The 19806-nt window shown below is 36.4% G+C and overlaps 1 protein-coding gene across 17 annotated transcripts in view; it reads right to left on the bottom strand.

Moving 5' to 3' along the window:
* Positions 1 to 19806, bottom strand: part of PCM1 (pericentriolar material 1) — a 90901-nt gene that overhangs the window by 66010 nt on the left and 5085 nt on the right. For 9 of the 17 annotated variants that reach the window (XM_010820281.4, XM_059882334.1, XM_059882336.1 and 6 more), the window contains 6 exons: positions 12224 to 12341; positions 9752 to 9997; positions 8482 to 8751; positions 7387 to 7557; positions 7088 to 7204; positions 5425 to 5613 (listed from right to left, as the gene is read on the bottom strand). In XM_010820281.4, the coding sequence (XP_010818583.1) occupies positions 5425 to 5613; positions 7088 to 7204; positions 7387 to 7557; positions 8482 to 8751; positions 9752 to 9997; positions 12224 to 12319 (1089 nt within the window). In that variant the 5' untranslated portion in view covers positions 12320 to 12341. The remainder of the gene's footprint in view (positions 1 to 5424; positions 5614 to 7087; positions 7205 to 7386; positions 7558 to 8481; positions 8752 to 9751; positions 9998 to 12223; positions 12342 to 19806) is intronic. The other 8 variants (XM_024986426.2, XM_024986424.2, XM_024986425.2 and 5 more) reach the window with 3 other exon arrangements.

Below are 19806 nucleotides of genomic sequence, written 5' to 3' on the forward strand. Positions count from 1 at the left end.
AGACAGCCTGTCATGTTAAGAATTAGGTAATTAAGTAATTTCAAGGTAAAAGACCATATGCACAAACTTAGCATGAAGAAGAATTAACAAAAGGAAAATAAAGGAAGAGGCTTACAAAAAGAAAGATAAAAGGGTCAAGAAGGCAAAAGGAGCTACACACAGAAACACAGACACATGCCCACGTGCACGTACACACACACAGGAATGAGATCCAGGTCTTAGAAAGGGAGAAGCAATGTTATACCAGGCTAATGCCCCAAAGGTAGCCCTGAAAAAGCCCAGACCAAAAAGATGCTCTGCCTCATTCCTAGAAGGGATGTTTAAACCCAACAAAACCAACAGATGAAAAATTTTTTAATTTTTAATTTTTATTTAATTTTTAAAATGCATTTTTATTTGATTATCTGATGTGAAAGGCTTTAATTTACTTGTATCACTTTATATAAGCATACAATAAAGAAAAACGTTTTTTTCTTTTGAAAGATGCTCCTTTAGATAAGTCTAAGAACACAAATTACTTTGAAATTCCCCCTAAAGACAGCATTTTGCCTAAAAGAGGAACAGACTGAATAGATGTCAATTATAAAGAACTATAAAATTTTAAATATTAATCTTCAACCTATTCAAATGTAACTCAACCAGAAACACTATGGTCAATTAATCAAAGAGACAAATTTAAGTGCAACTTGGAAACAATAAAATTTTAAGTCAAATTATGCATGAAATTATACCACAATGGTATTTTTCATCATTGATTTGCCTTTTAAAATTTTTATATCTTAAAAGTTTAATGATTTTACCTAATATTTACATAAAGTATTTCTATCAGCTTAGAAACAGTCAATTTTAAATTTGCATTGGTATCAAATTTTTGTTGGGGTTATTTATAGACTTTAAATCAATGACCTCCCTTGGCCCTGGCTGAAGTTAACAAGGAGGATAAAGAAGTTCAATGATTTCTTTTGAAAATAAAAATGCACTGATCTGTATTCCCTATGTACATGTAATTCCAGGAGAAATTAAGGAGAACACAAATGGCTCTAGAGAAGTTTCCTTCTGGGTGACATCCCTTACCAATACTTTGCAAAAACTTCTTTATCTCCCCAAGCAGAACTCATCAGTAATGTGAGTAACCGTGTAACTTGGCAAGCAATAAAAGTAAGTACATGGCTCAGAATTAAGAACTCAAAGAAATGAAGATCAAATAATAAGTAGAAGACTGCAATCAGAATTTTTGATGAATGTATCAGAGAAGCCAGGTCAGTGCTCTATCATGAACATGGAAGAGAAATAACACATCTTGGTTAAGCTACTATTTCCTGGAGAATTCCCAATAAACTGAACCCATTTTCAAATCAACAACAATTTACTCAGTTCTCTCCCATCCAACACAAGTAGAGTTACTCTGTTAACATTACACTCATTCCTATAAAAAGTCATCTTCTTAGTTCTGGCTCAATTTAAGATTGTTTACATCTCGTAAAATAATTTGAAAGGTGAGAGAAAACTATGAATCTGATATAGCGAGTCATCTCAGATTTGAACCAAATTAATTTCATTGAAAAGTGAAAGTCATTCAGTCATGTCGGACTCTTTGCAACACCATGGTCTATACAGTCCATGGAATTCTCCAGGCCAGAATACTGGAGTGGGTAGCCTTTGCCTTCTCCAGGGGATCTTCCCAACCCAGGTCTCAAATCCAGGTCTCAAACCCAGGTCTCCTGCATTGCATGTGGATTCTTTGCCAGCTGAGCCACAATGGAAGCAATTTCATCAAAGTCATTGGTAAAATATAAACCAGATCCAATTAGGTACAGATTTCAATTGGAAAGACTCAAGAGAAATATCTCCAGATTGACATCAAATACTCCAACAAAGCATCAATGGAAATAACTAAGAAAAGAAACATTATACATATTAAGACAAAAATTCACCTAGGGAAAAAACCATCAAGAATGCACTGATGCTGCTGCTGCTGCTACTGTTGCTGCTAAGTCGCTTCAGTCGTGTCCGACTCTGTGCGACCCCATAGACAGCAGCCCACCAGGCTCCACCGTCCCTGGGATTCTCCAGGCCAGAACACTGGAGTGGGTTGCCATTTCCTTCTCCAATGCATGAAATTGAAAAGTGAAAGTAAAGTCACTCAGTCATGTCCGACTCTTAGCGACCCCATAGACTGCAGCCTACCAGGCTCCTTCGTCTAAGGGATTTTCCAGGCAAGAGTACTGGAGTGGGGTGCCATTGCCTTCTCCGCAAGAATGCACTATCTCCATCTAACTCATCATTTTCTCATCTCTCAAAATTAGATTAACTTTAAAGAATTTACTAAACAATTTAATATTACGGTTTCTTACCCAAATTACATCCTTAGATCATGTCTTATGTACTTAGAACTATCTCTGAAGAAGCATAATCTGGCTTGGGAGACATATCTAGCCCACATGAAATAATCAGAAATGATAAAAAAAAATAATAGCAAAAAATGGGTAGATGGCATTTTGAAAAGCTTATGAATTCTCTAAGAAGTGAGATTAAGTATGTGGGGGGAGGATGAGTGTGGGAAAACAATGAAAGCATTCTGGGAAGGCTTTTTAAAAAAATTATGCAATGATATCATGTCTATAAAATATTTTAAGGAATAGACTCTGCCCTTGTAGGCAACTCAAGAATATCACTTATTTCCTATTAAGCTGCAACTCACAAGGCTGCTTTAAGCTCAGAACCTTGGTTAAGACACCAACTTTCTTCCCTAATTTTGTAGCAGAATACTACATTTTCAAACATGTTAAGGAGGGAATGAAGGTAGGTGGGGAGAACAAGAGGGTCTGCATAGCAGAGAAAGGATAAAGACAGTCAGTGGGACTTAGGGTTTTTTTTTAAAGAAACTGAAATCACTTTATGAACAGAGTACTGACAAAACTACCCTAGGATGGCCCTAAGAATCAAAAGATTCAAAAGAAGCAAATTAAAATAAACTCCAAAAAAGAAGTTCAAGAGAAAATCATATTCATTTATAAGGTCATTATTCAAAGAAACCTAAAAACAGAATAATAGCTTTTAAAAGCAAACATAATGCCTTAAGGAAAAAAGCTAGCAGATACTATGCTATAGTAATTGTCAACTCAAGTTCTGCTTGTTGCTATTCAAAGACTTCAGAAGAAAGGAACATTAAGTTCTAAAGGACATCTATTTTCCCCCCACTCACCTTTTCTTCTCCAATGCTACTAGTTTTAAAAATAACCAGCTACTTTACTCTTCTGTTGAATTGGGACACCTTTAGCTTAACATTTTATAGTAAGATCACTACGTTGTTGCTGTTTAGTGGCTAAGTCGCATCCAACTCTTTTGCGACTCCTTGGACTGTAGCCCGCCAGGCTCCTCTGTCTATGGGATTCTCCAGGCAAGAATACTGGAGTGGGTTACCATTTCCTTCTCCAGAGAATCTTCCCAATTGAGGGATCAAACCTCTGTCGCCTGCACTGGCAGGCACATTATTTACCTCTGAGCTACCAGGGAAGCTCAGCTGGTTTGAAACCATATCTTCAAAACCTTGCGGGAGCTGGGGTGGGACACCAAAATAACTAGAGGTTAAGCTCAGTCATTTTAATTTTTGGGGGGTCACTTTTGCTGCTGCTAAGTCACTTCAGTTGTGTCCGACTCTGTGTGACTCCATAGACGGCAGCCAACCAGGCTCCTCCATTCCTGGGATTCTCCAGGCAAGACTACTGGAGTGGGTTGCCATTTCCTTCTCCAATGCATGCATGCATGCTAAGTCGCTTCAGTCGTGTCCAACTCTGTGCGACCCCATGGACAGCAGCCCACCTGGCTCCTCTGTCCACAGGATTCTCCAGGCAAGAATACTGGAGTGGGTTGCCATTTCCTTCTCCAATGCATGAAAGTGAAAAGTGGAATTGAAGTCACTCAGTCGTGTCCGACTCTTTGTGACCCCGTGGACTGCAGCCTACCAGGCTCCTCTCTCCATGGGATTTCCCAGGCAAGAGTACTGGAGTGGGTTTCCAATGCCTTCTCCAAAGATAAAAACTAATCCTAGGTAATAAGCTAGTAATAAAACATACGAAATTGATCTTATTTATACTCAATTATCGGAGAAGGCAATGGCACCCCACTCCAGTACTCTTGCCTGGAAAATCCCATGGATGGAGGAGCCTGGTAGGCTGCAGTCTATGGGGTCGCTAGGAGTCAGACATGACTGAGCGACTTCACTTTCACTTTTCACTTTCATGCATTGGAGAGAAGGAAATGGCAACCCACTCCAGTGTTCTGGCCTGGAGAATCCCAGGGACGGGGGAGCCTGGTGGGCTGCCGTCTATGGGGTCGCACAGAGTCGGAGACGACTGAAGCAACGCAGCAGCAGCATACTCAATTATTAAAATAGTACTGTACTCTTGTCAAATGGATAGGAGCACTTTTACAAATGCTATTTTTTATTCAAACTGTTTTTTTTTCTTTTTTTTTTTAATTTTATTTTATTTTTAAACTTTACATAATTGTATTAGTTTTGCCAAATATCAAAATGAATCCATCACAGGTATACATGTGCTCCCTATCCTGAACCCTCCTCCCTCCTCCCTCCCCATACCATCCCTCTGGGTCGTGCCAGTGCACTAGCCCCAAGCATCCAGTATCGTGCATTGAACCTGGACTGGCATCTCGTTTCATACATGATATTTTACATGTTTCAATGCCATTCTCCCAAATCTTCCCACCCTCTCCCTCTCCCACAGAGAAGTGGAGCTACACAAATGGTTGTCTTTAAACCCTTCCTGAATGTCTTGATGCAAGTCATGGAAAGTTTCTAAAGAAAGAACATTTAGAGCAAACACTGGAGGAAAAAAAGGAGCAAAAACATTAGGAAACAAGTCAACTGACTAATAAAATATTTTTCTAAAAAAAAAAAAGAAGGGAAGGGATTTCCAATGGGAAGAAAAAATATAAATCAAAAACACTATAAAAATATTTCATTCTTAAAAAAAAAAAAGGAACGCTAACAGCTTGCTCCATTTTTTCTCTTTAATAAATGACTAAGGAAATAAGACAAGATTTAAAAGGACCATTTTAATCCACAGACACAAATATCAGAAACAAAAGGCAACTAATGATTAGGGTTTAAGAATGTGTTATATTTTGAGTTCTCAATAGCAAAAAAAAAAGGAAAATGGATTAAGTTTCAAGTCTTTTGTTAATGCAAATTAAAAACAGCTGCCACACATAGTCCACGGAGAGCAGAAAAGAAGAAAAACACTAAGGTATCTTTACTAATGCAAATTACTGTACAACTAACCATGTTAATAACATACAAATTTAAAAGTTACAGCAATAACAGAAAAGCAAATAAGCAAGAGGAAATACGAACAAAAGAGGTGCTCATTTAGAGGGTTCCCAAGTTAATATTATAAAGTATACCTTTGAGGGAAATCCACGTTTCCGGCTACATTTCCTATTAGGCCTCAGCTCCCTGTCATGCTGAGGAGGTCTGTCACCTTTCCCTTTTGGACTTGTAGTAACGTCAGTGTCTGAAACCTGTGCTTGTGAAGCTGAATTCCCTAGTTTGTCCTCAACGCACGGCCGAATTCTCAGACTAAAAGATGCCTCCTTTATTAAATAGTGTAGCATATTAATTTCTTAATACAAACTCCTGTTTAACATACAAGCCAGCCTTGTAAATAAATATAAAAATTCACCAATCCATGATTTAGAAAATTAATCCACCCTCTCCCCAAGTGGCAATAAAACTTTAGACTTTTAAATTCCCACAGACTAGACTATTGGCTTATTCTAAATAAGTATCATATCTTAGGCAATTTCCAAGCTATACAACAATCACTGAAGCATATTTTAACATTTATTGTATGTTACTGATTTCCAAAATGTCCTGATTTTACGCTATGAAAGAAAATCTCATCGTGGTGAACACTATATACACTACATATACAGATAAATTATTATAATCAATTATACCATTTCCCACCCCTCTCAAACACAATTCCTTTACACACATGCCCCCACCCTTCCATTTCTGCTGGAATGAAATGTGAGAAAGAATTATTCCCCACACCACTGTGAACAGAAAAACAATTTCCCCACAGTAGACTGCATTCTTCAACAACCATTTGGATCAAGCCCTCTGAGCACCTCCTGGTGAAAATAATGGAGAAAAAAAAATTCAAGTTTCCTCTTCGAATCAGGAAGGGCAGGATGAGAAAGGAGGCAGATAAGAAACTATGCAGGGCGATGCTAAAAGGAAACAAACCCTCAGATTCTTAATGCTGACTAGAAATTTGGAACATACCTCAGAAACAAACGATACACATGGTCTATCCTTTCACAAGAAAGGCATTACTGACAACAGGGTTTCAAGTTTACTAACGCATGGTTATAGGTGCAGTTGCTAAAATTAAAATGTTTACAAGTATACTAGTTTCATACTAACTTCTATGAAGTATATTTTACAAATCTTGCCTCAAAGTTCTGAAAATTTCTGATTTTCCCAAAAGACAGTATTTTGATACATCTCATTTTGCAGAGTTAAAATTTATATACTTTTCTCACTAAATAAATCCCTAAGTAAATGCTAACCTGTCCCATTTTCAGCTCAGTTTACCAGCCGTCTGGTTTGGCTTCAGTTCTAGGCTAGCCTGACAAATGAAAATCCTAACAGCCTTCAAACGGGTCCTCAGTGGCAGAGAAACTTGGGAGGCTTTTCCAAAAGACAGTATGCCAAGCAATGACACAGTCCTCATAACTAGTACATCTACAAAGAATTTTAACTCTCCCAGTGCCTCTTAAAATGAGCAAAGCTGTGCTTAACGATACAAATGAGGAAACCCAGGTTTTTGCAAGCTGAAGACCAGAAATTAATCAACCATTAAAACTACTTTTAATGTTAATAAATAAAACTTTTAAATTTCCATGTTCAAAAAGAATATATACAGCATTAACAATCTGAGGGTTTCTTTCCTGAGATAAATTTTTCATTAAGGAATGCCTACAAAAGTATTATTGTGAAAAATAAGGGGAAAGTTTTTATCTTCATTTCCAGCACTTTAATTACTAAAAAGCCGCTTACCGTGGCATCTGAAGCCTCAGACCGCACATCTATGTTTAGCGATGTGCTCTCAGCTACAGAACCAGATCCCACAGCTGAATCTATAGTCCGAACATCCTCCTCCTCATTTTCTCTAGCCTGAAATATTTTAGTGGTATAAATCATACAACTATTAAAAAGGGCAATAAAATGTTACAAGGGATGGCATGATTTTTTAAATATATTAACTCCTCTGGGGTGGCAATCAGAATGTTATCACCATAAGTACACACTAATGTACTACAAAAATCAGTACATTAAGTAAAAGGTTCAAAACTTACAAGAATCTTTTGGAGAAATTTCATATATGACTTTTCTTGTTCTTTAAGGTGATCTATTAGATGAGTGAGGCGCTCAACATTAGCAGATCTTTCATTTTTCTCTACAAGGTCTTCCCGCATGGAACTAGCTTTAGTAATATACTCACGAATCTGAACAAGCCTGCTTACAATCTGCAGGGGAAATATTAGGGGGGTGGGGGAAGGACATGAAAATAAACAGGATGTGAAAATGAGCATATTTTATTGAACAGAAACAATTTTACAGATTTTAATTTCAAATAACCAAAGATACTTCTAAGTTTATTGCATGAATTCATACATGCCAAAGATCTGAACCAAATTTACAATTTAATCAAAACTTAATAGGCAATACTAACAACTCCAATTTCCATTAATTTCAAAATTAGTTTTAATTTACATTACTTGAAAACTTCACTTTATAAAACTGCATATTAAACTATTATTTATATAAATTCTTCTAGTGTTTATATTTCTTTATAAATTTTAAAAATTAAAATACTTTAAAAACAATTATCTTTTCAAATGAATTATATAACCATTTAAAGAAATTTCTACAACAATCTATTAATCACATTACTCCAACTTCTCTTTACTAAAAATTAACAATACAGCACTTTACAGGTGAACAGAAAGTCTTAATTTACCTGACTATGCCACTTCTAAAATCATTTTTGTAAAAATAAATTTACACAGTTTCTAATAAACCTGACAGGATTAATGAGCAAAAGTTAAGGAAGTACTATGCATGCAAGGTAAGTAGCTTCAGTCATGTCAACTCTTTGCAACCCTATGGACTGTAGCCCACCAGACTCCTCTTGTCCAAGGTATTCTACAGGCAAGAACACTGGAGTGGGTTGCCATGCCCTCTTCTAGGCAATCTTTCCAACCCAGGGATCAAACCCTTGTCTTTTATGACTCCTGCACTGGCAGGTGGATTCTTCACCACTAGTGCCACATGGGAAACCTGGGAAGTACTTTCATTCTACCTAACTGAAATTCCTATGTGTACTTTTTAAAATCTTCATGCTTCTAATCTGAGGTTTATGAAAGCAAAGAGTAAAAGAAATATATCACCTGGCTGCTCTCCATTGCAGGTTCTCCTCTTCCATCTTCTTCAGAGACTTGACAGTTTTGCAAAAGGTCATTACTTAAAGCAGAAGCAAACAACTCTTTACACTGTGCTGATCCAATCATTTCTCTCTTTTGAGGACTTACAGTGGCATCTTTGCTCTTGTTAGTATTAATCTGCATAGGCAAAAAGTTGAAGGGCTTTCGGTTCTCACTAAGCTGACGTTTGTTGTTAGCAGCTGTTGCTCTACCTTGAGAATCACTTCCAATGCTTCTCTATACATGAAAGAAAAACCAAATCCCACAAACATTAATCTTTCAAAATTAAAAAAAAATCCAATGTTCTTAGCTTCACCATCAGACATTGATTCAGGAGGTATATAAAAAAGATCTGTCATAAGATTCAGAGCAGCTTCAGACCTACAAAATTATTTTAGAAAAATACCAAATTCAATTATCACGTCCTATTCCTCATTCTGTCAGAGACAACTGAAATGATGACTATGAGCAAGATTGGTCTAAATAAAGTACGATTATGAACCATATTTATAACTCAAATTGCTAGTCATACTTGATCACAGAATGTAACATAGGCTTTGGACCTAATGAATCAACGTTAAATAATACAAACATTAACATAAAGATGTGTCAACGTGAAGCACTGTCTGATAAATTATTCAACTTAGTGCCCAGCATACAGTAACTGTTCAATAATTGATACAAAGGTGACTAAATGATATATGATCATCACCGTCATCATACCAGACTAGAATCTATCTTTATGCATATTTAGAGAAACTTTATCAAGTACAGATCAGACAATAAAATGTGAAGAGTTCATTTTCATTTCTACTTGCTTTAGTTCTAAACTTGACTTTGGTGATTATAAACACAAATAACAGTTTTATTCTAAACTTGAGGTAACAGCACATTCCACACTTAGCCAATGATAAATATTCTAAAGTGGATCTTCTCTTTTGCTTAACAGCTATCTTACCCAGTTAGTAGCATGCAAATTTTAGTTTCAAAATGAAATCATTTAAGTCAGCCAAACACTGTAATAATAAAGTTCTGAAAAACCTGTCCTCAGCAAGTTTAGAAATAAGGACTTTGCTGCCTTCCAAAGAACACAGTACCATCACCACTGATTAACATTCTTTCCATATACACAGAAGCCAAGAAAAAGAAGTAAACAGTTCAACTTCATTAAGACAAATGATTTATCTATGCAAGTACTTTCCACAGTCATAACTTGATTTGTAAAATATTTACAAACCTGATCTAAATCACTGAAGTTTATCCGCTGTTTGAGTTTTTCTAGTTCTGCCTGCTCAGGAACAGACATCTGAGTCATGTATCTACTATGTGGAAACGTCAGTGAAGTCTTTGTTCTTCGTCTTCCAACTCCTGGCGATGACTCCGGAGAAATATCATTAGTTACCCTTTTATCACTTTCTACACCAAATTTTCTCTTATTCTTTTCTGATGACCTATTTGCCTTCTTCTGCTGGCTGCCCCAATCCTTTAAAAAAGTAAAGGCAAATGTTAATCTGGCCTCTATCAAATCAGGAAAATACTTTGGTATGCTTTAAAATTTTGGGTCTTAAAGTTAGAAATGACAAAACATTTTTCACATAAATACACAGTCTTAGAGACAATAACTTACCTGTATTAGCCCATTTTCCCTCTACTACACATAGCCTAAATTTTAAACTGTGCTGAAATTATTGTAATTATTCAGAAAATAACTACTTCCCTGTCACAAATCATTAACAAATACCCAACCTCTAACCCTAGCATCAGTCTAAATGTTTTCAGAAGCATTTTAAAAAATGGTTCCTTACTATTTATAAACTGATTAGTGAAATAAAATTATAGATATCTTCACTGGTCTCCTTTAAAGTCAACATGTATAGGTAGACAGATGAGGAATCAACCTGTGTTCTAAAGCAGTTACTGTTATATGAAGAAATGCTCCACTGTGTGACCCTAGGCAACTTAACGTTCATAAATGTGTTTCCTAATCTCTAAAATAGTGTTACCTTTAAAATACAATTTAAAATAACATATATAAAACATCCAGCACAGTGCCTAGCATGTAGTAAGCAATAGATGTTAATAATAATAATGTTATTATTATTTTCTATAGGCAACAACAATGTACTACATGATAAGGTCTTATATGAAATGATAAAAAAATATGGCAGAAAGCGAAGAAGAACTAAAGAGCCTCTTGATGAAAGTGAAAGAGGAGAGTGAAAAAGTTGGTTTAAAGCTCAACATGGCATCTGGTCCCATCACTTCATGGCAAATAGTTGGGGAAACAGTGCAAATGGCGACAAACTTTATTTTTGGGGGCTCCAAAATCACTGCAGATGGTGACTGCAGCCATGAAATTGAAAGACGCTTACTCCTTGGAACGAAAGTTATGACCAACCTAGACAGCATATTATAAAGCAGAGACATTACTTTGCCAACAAAGGTCTGTCTAGTCAAGGCTATGGTTTTTCCAGTGGTCATGTATGGATGCGAGAGTTGGACTATAAAGAAAGCTGAGCACTGAAGAATTGATGCTTTTGAACTGTGGTGTTGGAGAAGACTCCTGAAAGTCCCTGGGACTGCAAGGAGATCCAACCAGTCCATCCTAAAGGAAATCCGTCCTGAATATTCATTGGAAGGACTGATGCTGAAGCTGAAACTCCAATACCTTAGCCACCTGGTGGGAAGAACTGACTCATTTGAAAAGACCCTGATGCTGGGAAAGATTGAGGGCAGGAGGAGAAGGGGACGATAGAGGATGAGATGGTTGGATGGCATCACCGATTCAATGGACATGAGCTTGAGTAAACTCCGGGAGTTGGTGATGGACAAGGAGGCCTGGCGTGCTGCAGTCCATAGGGTCGCAAAAAGTCTGACACGACTGAGCGACTGAACTGAACTGAACGTTTTACCAGAAAATATGTTTATTTACTTAGCTATACTCACATAACACATTCAAAAGTTCTGTAAATTCCCACCTTATCCATATTGGAAGAATATTTTAGTTTTACTTTACTAACACCTTTTAGAATATTTTTCACTTTTGTAACAAAACTTCCTTCTCTATACACTGTCCCTCCAGCCCAATTCACATGTGGATGTTCCTGCCAACCTCCTGTTCTACTTACCCCACCCAATCTTGGCCACAGGTGACTGGAAAAGAGATGCATACTAACACAAGTTAGGATAATCATACTTTAAAATTTCAAATTGGAACTAACAGATAACTAGTCAGTCTATATAACAGCAGCCATAACTGAAAACTGTAGAATGAAGGAGCAGCCACAGTATATCACGTGGACAAGACGAGAGAGAAAACTGGTCTGTGAAATTAAAGTTGGGTCTAGTAGAGGCACTCAGAAGCAAAGAGTAAGTGAAGTGAAAAAGTAATTCTTGACAACTTCCTGACTGCTTTTTCTATTTCCTTCCTAAAACCCAGCTATATTCCTTTAACTTATTTTCCATAAAACATCTTTATATTCTTATAATAAATCTCTTTTCAGTTTAAGCTAACTCAAGTTGATACATTAACCTGCAAAGAAAAATGTCTTCAACTAATATAGCAAACAGCCCCGGGTCGTTTACTATACTGGCCAGCAAGAAAACTGTGTCTACATAGTTTCAGTGAGCGTGACTTGGCTAAGTCAGCGGAAAACTGCATTTTAATGTCAGTAGCCAACAACACACCATCAATAATAAGATATCTTACCATGTTGTTGAGTCGGTCATCAACACTCTCATTGCTCCAGTTTGGTAAATCCTGATCATTCACACCTTCTTCAAAAGGAGCTCCTCCTGTGGCCATACTGGCTTTTACAATTAATCTTCTGCAAAACAAGTGAAGACTAAACTTTTTAACACATAAAAACAAACTGTAATATTTAAATCTTTCCATGAAGCTCAGCAATAAAAACAAGTATCAAAAAAGTTGATTTTATGAAATAAAAGAGGCATCATCAACCATACACAAAATGATTTATCTGCCACAGGCATAGTATGTTTAGCATGCATTAAGTAGCTGAAGTGACGGGGAGGGGAAGGAAAAAACCTTGGAATATCCACTCTTTCTGCAGGCTTGCATCCTTTAAGGTTACTCAATTTATCTGATACAATCCAAAAAGGTAAAGAGTAGGAAAAAGTTACTGGATGGAAATGACATCACTTATAATAGTGACAAAAAGTAAAATTATCTAGGAATAATATAATTTTGCCCTATGTAGTAAAGACACATTATTTTTTAAATCGAAGTATAGTTGATTTACAATGTTGTGCTTATTTCTGCTGTACAGCAAAGTGATTCACTTAAACACATACAAGAAGCACTATTAAACTCTACAAAACAATGCAAGAGAAAATGTGAATAAGTGGAAAAACATACTATCTCCCTTGATGAGAAGACTAAACATTTTTTCTGAATTTATAGACTTAATTAAATACCCACTGGGATTCTTGGAATTTGACAGAACAATTCTAAAAACGATCTGGAAGAACAAACAAGTTAGAAAAAAATTACCTGAAAAATAAAAGAAAAAGTTGCTGTAGTGGTCAAGAGAGTAGAAAATTAATCCCAAGATATTAAACCACATTAAGTATCTATATGGTTCAATAAGCACCACTCAAAAAGAAAATCCTCAAATATACCCAATTCAAAAAATTTAATGACAAAAATTAACTATAGCTAACATCAATTTTGTTCACTATATGCCAAATGCTAATGCTAAACATTTTATGTTTATCATTTAACCTTTGCAATAATTGAGTGGTAAGTCAAGTCAAGTTGTCACTCAGTCATGTCTGACTCTTGCGACCCCATGAACTGCAGCCCGCAAGGTTCCTCTGTCCACAGGATTCTCCACATGGGACAATTTGCTAACAATGTTGAAAAAAGTTTATTTAAAGCTTTAACAGACTTCCTAAACTAGGATTCATCATCTTAAACACAAAACACAGAAAAATTATTTCAGTGACTATTTTCTCAATTCTCCCAAGGATGGTACATACCCAGTACCATTCCAGACACACAGAAGAATTAATTCATAGTAAACAACAGATGCCTTACAGTGTTAGAGCTTAATTCCCCTCAGATGAAAAAGACTGCCTTACACCATAAACCAAGATACTATCCAGTAGATTAAAAATAGATGGATAAGATTAAAGAGTCAAATAAAAGACAAGAAAAAAGAACGAGCTTTAAAAATAGAGATTTTTACCAATTTGGAATGTGGAAATAAAAAGGAATATGTTCAACCAATTTTACTCACACACAAGTGAATCCTATGTATACTGAGAATAAATAGTAAATGACAAGCTGGGAAAAAAATCTGAAAGAAATATGAAGTATATAATTAGTATCTTTACTATATTAAAAAATGCTTGCATGAAAGCAGTTGTTGGTTACAGGGTAGGAATGTGATTTTTGCTCTTTACCTTATATATTTTCCGCAATATTTTACAACATTTTTTATACCAGAAATATATTTAAGAACTTTGCAAAATAACTGATACTCATAAAGAGGTATGTCCAGTGAACTGACTCATTTAAATGAAACATTTTACAACTACCTTTTTCTAAGATGCACTGATGTAATTTGTAATATTAAAGAACAGGAGCTCAAAAAAATACATAAGCAATAGAGGTGAAAACAATACCTAACATTACAAAAAGCAATTTATCTTAAAGTGGAGATTAGAAGAGAAATTGCTATAATATTTAAGTAAAAACTCTTACCAATTTTTTGGTAAAATACAGTATTTTGCATTTTCTATCAGTAGAGTAATAATAAAGTAAGTTTACTTTAAGATAAATTAAAAATATATTCAAAGAGATGTTTTATACTCATTTTTTTATTATAATGAATTCCTCCTAAAATGAGCTTTTCCTAAGGATCTAGTGATAAGCTAAGGACTTTGAACACAGGTTTCTAAAACAACTTAAAACATATATTAAAATTAGTCTGGAGAAAATAGGTCAACTATTTCTTAAAAATCATTTTTAAAGACCATTTACTAAATAAAAGTCTACAAAGTTTATAAACAACTTTGTCTAGTTGTGATTGACGTAAGATATTGAGTATTTATAACTCAGTACTAATGATACCAAATGGTTGAGAAGGCATACTCCTACAGAAGTAAAATTATCAGCATGAAGCTAATGAAGTGAAAACAAAGGCAAGTCATTTCTTTCTTATGTCAACCTCTTTAACCTCTTCCCAAAGTCACCTTTAAAACTACTGATATCTACCCTCTAAATTTTATTCTGTAAACACATTAATATAATGTATAGTTTTTGATTATATTATGCTTCAGCAATATTTGAACCGTGAACTTCCTGATGTTCAAGCTGGTTTTAGAAAAGGCAGAGGAACCAGAGATCAAATTGCCAACATCCACTGGATCATGGAAAAAGAAAGAGTTCCAGAAAAACATCTATTTCTGCTTTATTGACTATGCCAAAGCCTTTGACTGTGTGGATCACAATAAACTGTGGAAAATTCTGAAAGAGATGGGAATACCAGACCACCTGATCTGCCTCTTGAGAAATCTGTATGCAGGTCAGGAAGCAACAGTTAGAACTGGACATGGAACAACAGACTGGTTCCAAATAGGAAAAGGAGTACGTCAAGGCTGTATATTGTCACCCTGCTTATTTAACTTATATGCAGAGTACATCATGAGAAACGCTGGACTGGAAGAAACACAAGCTGGAATCAAGATTGCCGGGAGAAATATCAATAACCTCAGATATGCAGCTGATACCACCCTTATGGCAGAAAGTGAAGAGGAACTCAAAAGCCTCTTGATGAAAGTGAAAGAGGAGAGTGAAAAAGTTGGCTTAAAGCTCAACATTCAAAAAACAAAGATTATGGCATCCAGTCCCATCACTTCACGGGAAATAGATGGGGAAACAGTGTCAGACTTTATTTTTCTGGGCTCCAGAATCACTACAGATGGTGACTGCAGCCATGAAATTAAAAGACGCTTACTCCTTGGAAGGAAAGTTATGAACAACCTAGATAGCATATTCAAAAGCAGAGACATTACTTTGCCAACAAAGGTTCGTCTAGTCAAGGCTATGGTTTTTCCTGTGGTCATGTATGGATGTGAGAGTTGGACTGTGAAGAAGGCTGAGCCCAGAAGAATTGATGCTTTTGAACTGTGGTGTTGGAGAAGACTCTTGAGAGTCCCTTGGACTGCAAGGAGATCCAACCAGTCCATTCTGAAGGAGATCAGCCCTGGGATTTCTTTGGAAGGAATGATGCTAAAGCTGAAACTCCAGTACTTTGGCCACCTCATGCGAAGAGTTGACTCATTGGAAAAGACTCTGATGATGGGAGGGATTGGGGGTAGGAGGAGAAGGGGACGACAGAGGATAAGATGGCTGGATGGCATCACTGACTCGATGGACGTGAGTCTGAGTGAACTCCGGGAGTTGGTGATGGACAGGGAGGCCTGGCGTGCTGTGATTCATGGGGTGGCAAAGAGTCGGACACGACTGAGCGACTAATTTGATCTGATCTGATCTCTGATTTGTATAGAAAGACTTTTAATAATCAAAACACTAGGTATGCAAGAGAAGAGGACCAATGCAAGGAAGATTTTGATGGCGGAATCAATATGGCTTCAATAATCCAACTTCAATAATCCAACTTCAATAATGAAGTTGGAGATGAGGCAGGGAGAAAGGAGTTAACGGGTGACCCCTGGGTTTCTAGCTTGAAAACAGGGTATATGATGATACATTCAAAGTAATTTGAAAAGAAACACATTTCTGTTAATGAAACAAAAAGATAAGCTCAGTTTTAGAGACGTTTGAGATATCTATTCCATGCCCAATTAAATTTGTCCAGTGGGCAAACAGCCATCTCTCAGCAGTGAAATCTAGCCTACAGAGATGTGCGAATCATCAATAAGAGAATGAAAAGTGGAACAGAAGGCTCATGGAGAAGATAAAGAGTAAGAGAAGACTAAACCTTGAAGGACATAGATATTTAAAAAAGAAAGGAAAAGAACACTCAGAAGGTATAGAAAGACAGGAGGGAAACCAAAACCAGAAGAATGTGCTAGCAAGAGGGAGAAGTGTGTAAAGAAGGAGGGTATGATAAGAATGCCAAGTATTACTTTATCATATACACAAACTAGTGAGAAGTGTACATCTGGATTCAGCAACAAGGTTACTGGCAACCTTGGTAAAAATCAATTCCGTAACTGAAATGCATTTATTGATGGTGAAGAGCAAAAACTAAAGGAAGTCATTAGGTGATTTTTTTCAAAAAACCATTCTGTGATGCAAAGCAGCCAGAGAAGGTCAGGTAGAAAGATTCCTTAAAATGGAGGCATCTTACATATGGTAATGCACATGTTTCAATGCTACTCTCTCATATCATCCCACCCTCTCCTTTCCCCCACTGTATCCAAAAGTCGGTGTTTCCTGTGCTGCTGCTGCTAATTCACCTCTGTCGTGTCCGACTCTGTGCGACCCCATAGACAGCAGCCCACCAGGCGCCCCCGTCCCTAGGATTCTCTACGCAAGAACACTGGAGTGGGTTTGCCATTTCCTTCTCCAATGCATGAACGTGAAAAGTCAAAGTGAAGTCACTCACTTGTGTCCGATTCTTAGCAACTTTGCTGCCCTGCAAATAGGATCATCAGTATTATCTTTCTAGATTCCATATATACACATTAATATATGATATTTGTCTTTCTCTTTTTGACTTACTTCACTCTGTATAATAGACTCTAGGTTTGTCCACCTCAGTATAACTGACTCAAATGCATTCTGTATGACGCAGGGAACCCAAAGTTGGTGCTCTGTGACAGCCTAGAGGGGTGGGAGGGGACATATGTATACCAATGGCTGATTCATACTGATGTATGGCAGAAACCAACACAATATTGTAATTATCTTCCAATTAAAAATAAAATTTAAAAAAGTATTAATAAAACCGATAAATATATATCTAACCAGGGGGCAAAGAGGGAGGTATCTTGAGTACATTTAAAATTTGTCAGGATAGCGCTCACAGAGGGAGACAAAGATGCAAACTGTGTGTGGTCTCTGAAAAACTGGGAAGGACTGGGATCTAGGGCTTAAGAAACATGATTAGCATTAGATAGGCAAAAGAATATCTCTTTCACTGAAATGAAAGCAAGAAAGGATAGAATTGGATACAGGCTAGTTAGCAGAACTGGTGGTAGGAAGCTGAAAGAGTCTGTTAATTACCATGAAGTAAAACCGACTGCTCGTTAAATATGTGAGGGTAAGATGACAGTGTCTGAGAGGCTGGGGAAGAGTGACGGAGAGTGAATAAGCAGCACTCAGGACTCAGATGAGAGCAGAGAACATTCACTGTTAGCACTAATGTAACACTAATCTGCAGTTTCCATTTTTTTTCCCAGAAGTGCTCATCAGCCTTGATATAAAGCAGTGGATTCCACTGAATCCGTCCAAGGTTGGGATTTTGCCAGGCAGGTTTAATAGAAAAACAATGAGATGGGAAAGCTGAAGCCACTGGAAAATAATTAGCACAAGTGATGGATGATCGTGTGTGAAGCAGAATGGAGATAAAATTCTTTTACTTCAAACAAGCACTTTCATCCACCCTATGACCTACTAAAGTAAGTTGAAAGTATTATTTATAAGTTTCATTTTGCTATTTTTGACAGTCTTATTTGGTTTCCTCATCTTACAAGGATATGAAATGCAAAAATACCATGGCAATTTACAAGGTACTTTCAGTGACTGATCTTTCTGAAGAAAATCCTGTTGTAGGAGTCTTACTATAAGTATTACAGATATCTAAGTAGAATATCACAGTATTAATTACCATGAAAATACCTAAGACTGATTAAAGTTACCTTTGAAATAAAAATACAAACAAATTAATCAAGAAAAGAAAAAATTATTTTTCCTAAAATCTTTAAAATTCAGATATTATTTCTCAAATGATATTAAATGACTCATAAGTGTCTTTGGAAATATCTTACATCTCAACTGACAGTTGTAAACCAAGGTTTTAGAAATTCTCATCAAAATAAAGGATTTTCCTGTTTGCTCAGGGGTAAAGAATTCACCTGCCAATGCAAGAGACGCAGATTTGATCCCTGGGTTGGGATGATTCCCTGGAGGAGGGCATGGCAACCCACTCCAATATCCTTGCCTGGAGAATCCCATGGATAGAGGAGCCTGGCAGGCTATAATCCATGGGGTAGAAAAGAGTCAGATGCAACTAAGCACATCCAAATAAAATATTATAGACAGTATATATATATATATATATATTTTTTTTAATATTTGCTTAGAGTCACAAAATAACCAGAGCTGGTATCTTATATTATCTGCACAAGTTTTCTAAAGGTTGAATTAGCTGGGCTATTTCTTTTACTAATTATATAAGGAAATATCCAGTATACTCTTTTGAAAGCCTTAACATAGTGCACAACTACACTAAGCACGTTCAATGGAAACTGAGAAGAAAACGTGTAAGTTTCTGGCATTATGTGTTGTTTAGTTTCATTTAAGGAATTTCTCAATTTCTTCTCTATACCTAAAAACCATACAGATCTTTTGCATAGTTCTTTGAGTTTGACACTTACTAAAAATTTCAGTAATTTTTTTTAGAACTTAAGGTATCTCTTTATAATTACCCTCTTTAAAAAAAAACAAAAGCTCTTTAGGTATTGGGGGAAAGAGGATGAATAGACTGCCATACAACATTCAATTGGAATCAACAAAAATTTGATTAGACCTCACCATGTACCAAGTACTGTACTGGGTCTATCTTACGATACAGTTACTCTGTGTAGAATGTTTCCACACCAAGAAAATTTAATATATCCTCGTTCTCTATAAAAGCAAATGAGAACCCTGAGGTCAACTAAATTCAGGTTGTTAAAACCTCTCTCTACAGCTTATATTTGAAATCTGTCACTTCCTTGTCATTGATACCTCCCTAGGCAAATCTATACATCCTGCTATAACCAATCCCAATCTTCAATGCCATTCCATCCCATACTCTCTACTGATAACAGCTCTTCCTGTGATTCCTTTCCACTGGACCATTACAAACTCACTCCCTATTATACATCCTCGATCTATTCCCAAACATTCCTTCTACTTCTTTGGCTTCAATAAAATCCTAAACCACTCTGAAAGCACTATTTCCTTAGAAATCCTTTCTAGAAGATGTTACTCTTCCTAGTCTCTCAGATTCATGGGGAAAGAATATCATTTACAGACTATTCTTATTTAACAATGCTTAGCCTTCCTCTTTTGAACAAGTTAACCATCAAAAA

Source organism: Bos taurus, chromosome 27 (assembly GCF_002263795.3).
Source record: "Bos taurus isolate L1 Dominette 01449 registration number 42190680 breed Hereford chromosome 27, ARS-UCD2.0, whole genome shotgun sequence".
In the NCBI taxonomy this organism is placed as follows: Eukaryota; Metazoa; Chordata; class Mammalia; order Artiodactyla; family Bovidae; genus Bos; species Bos taurus.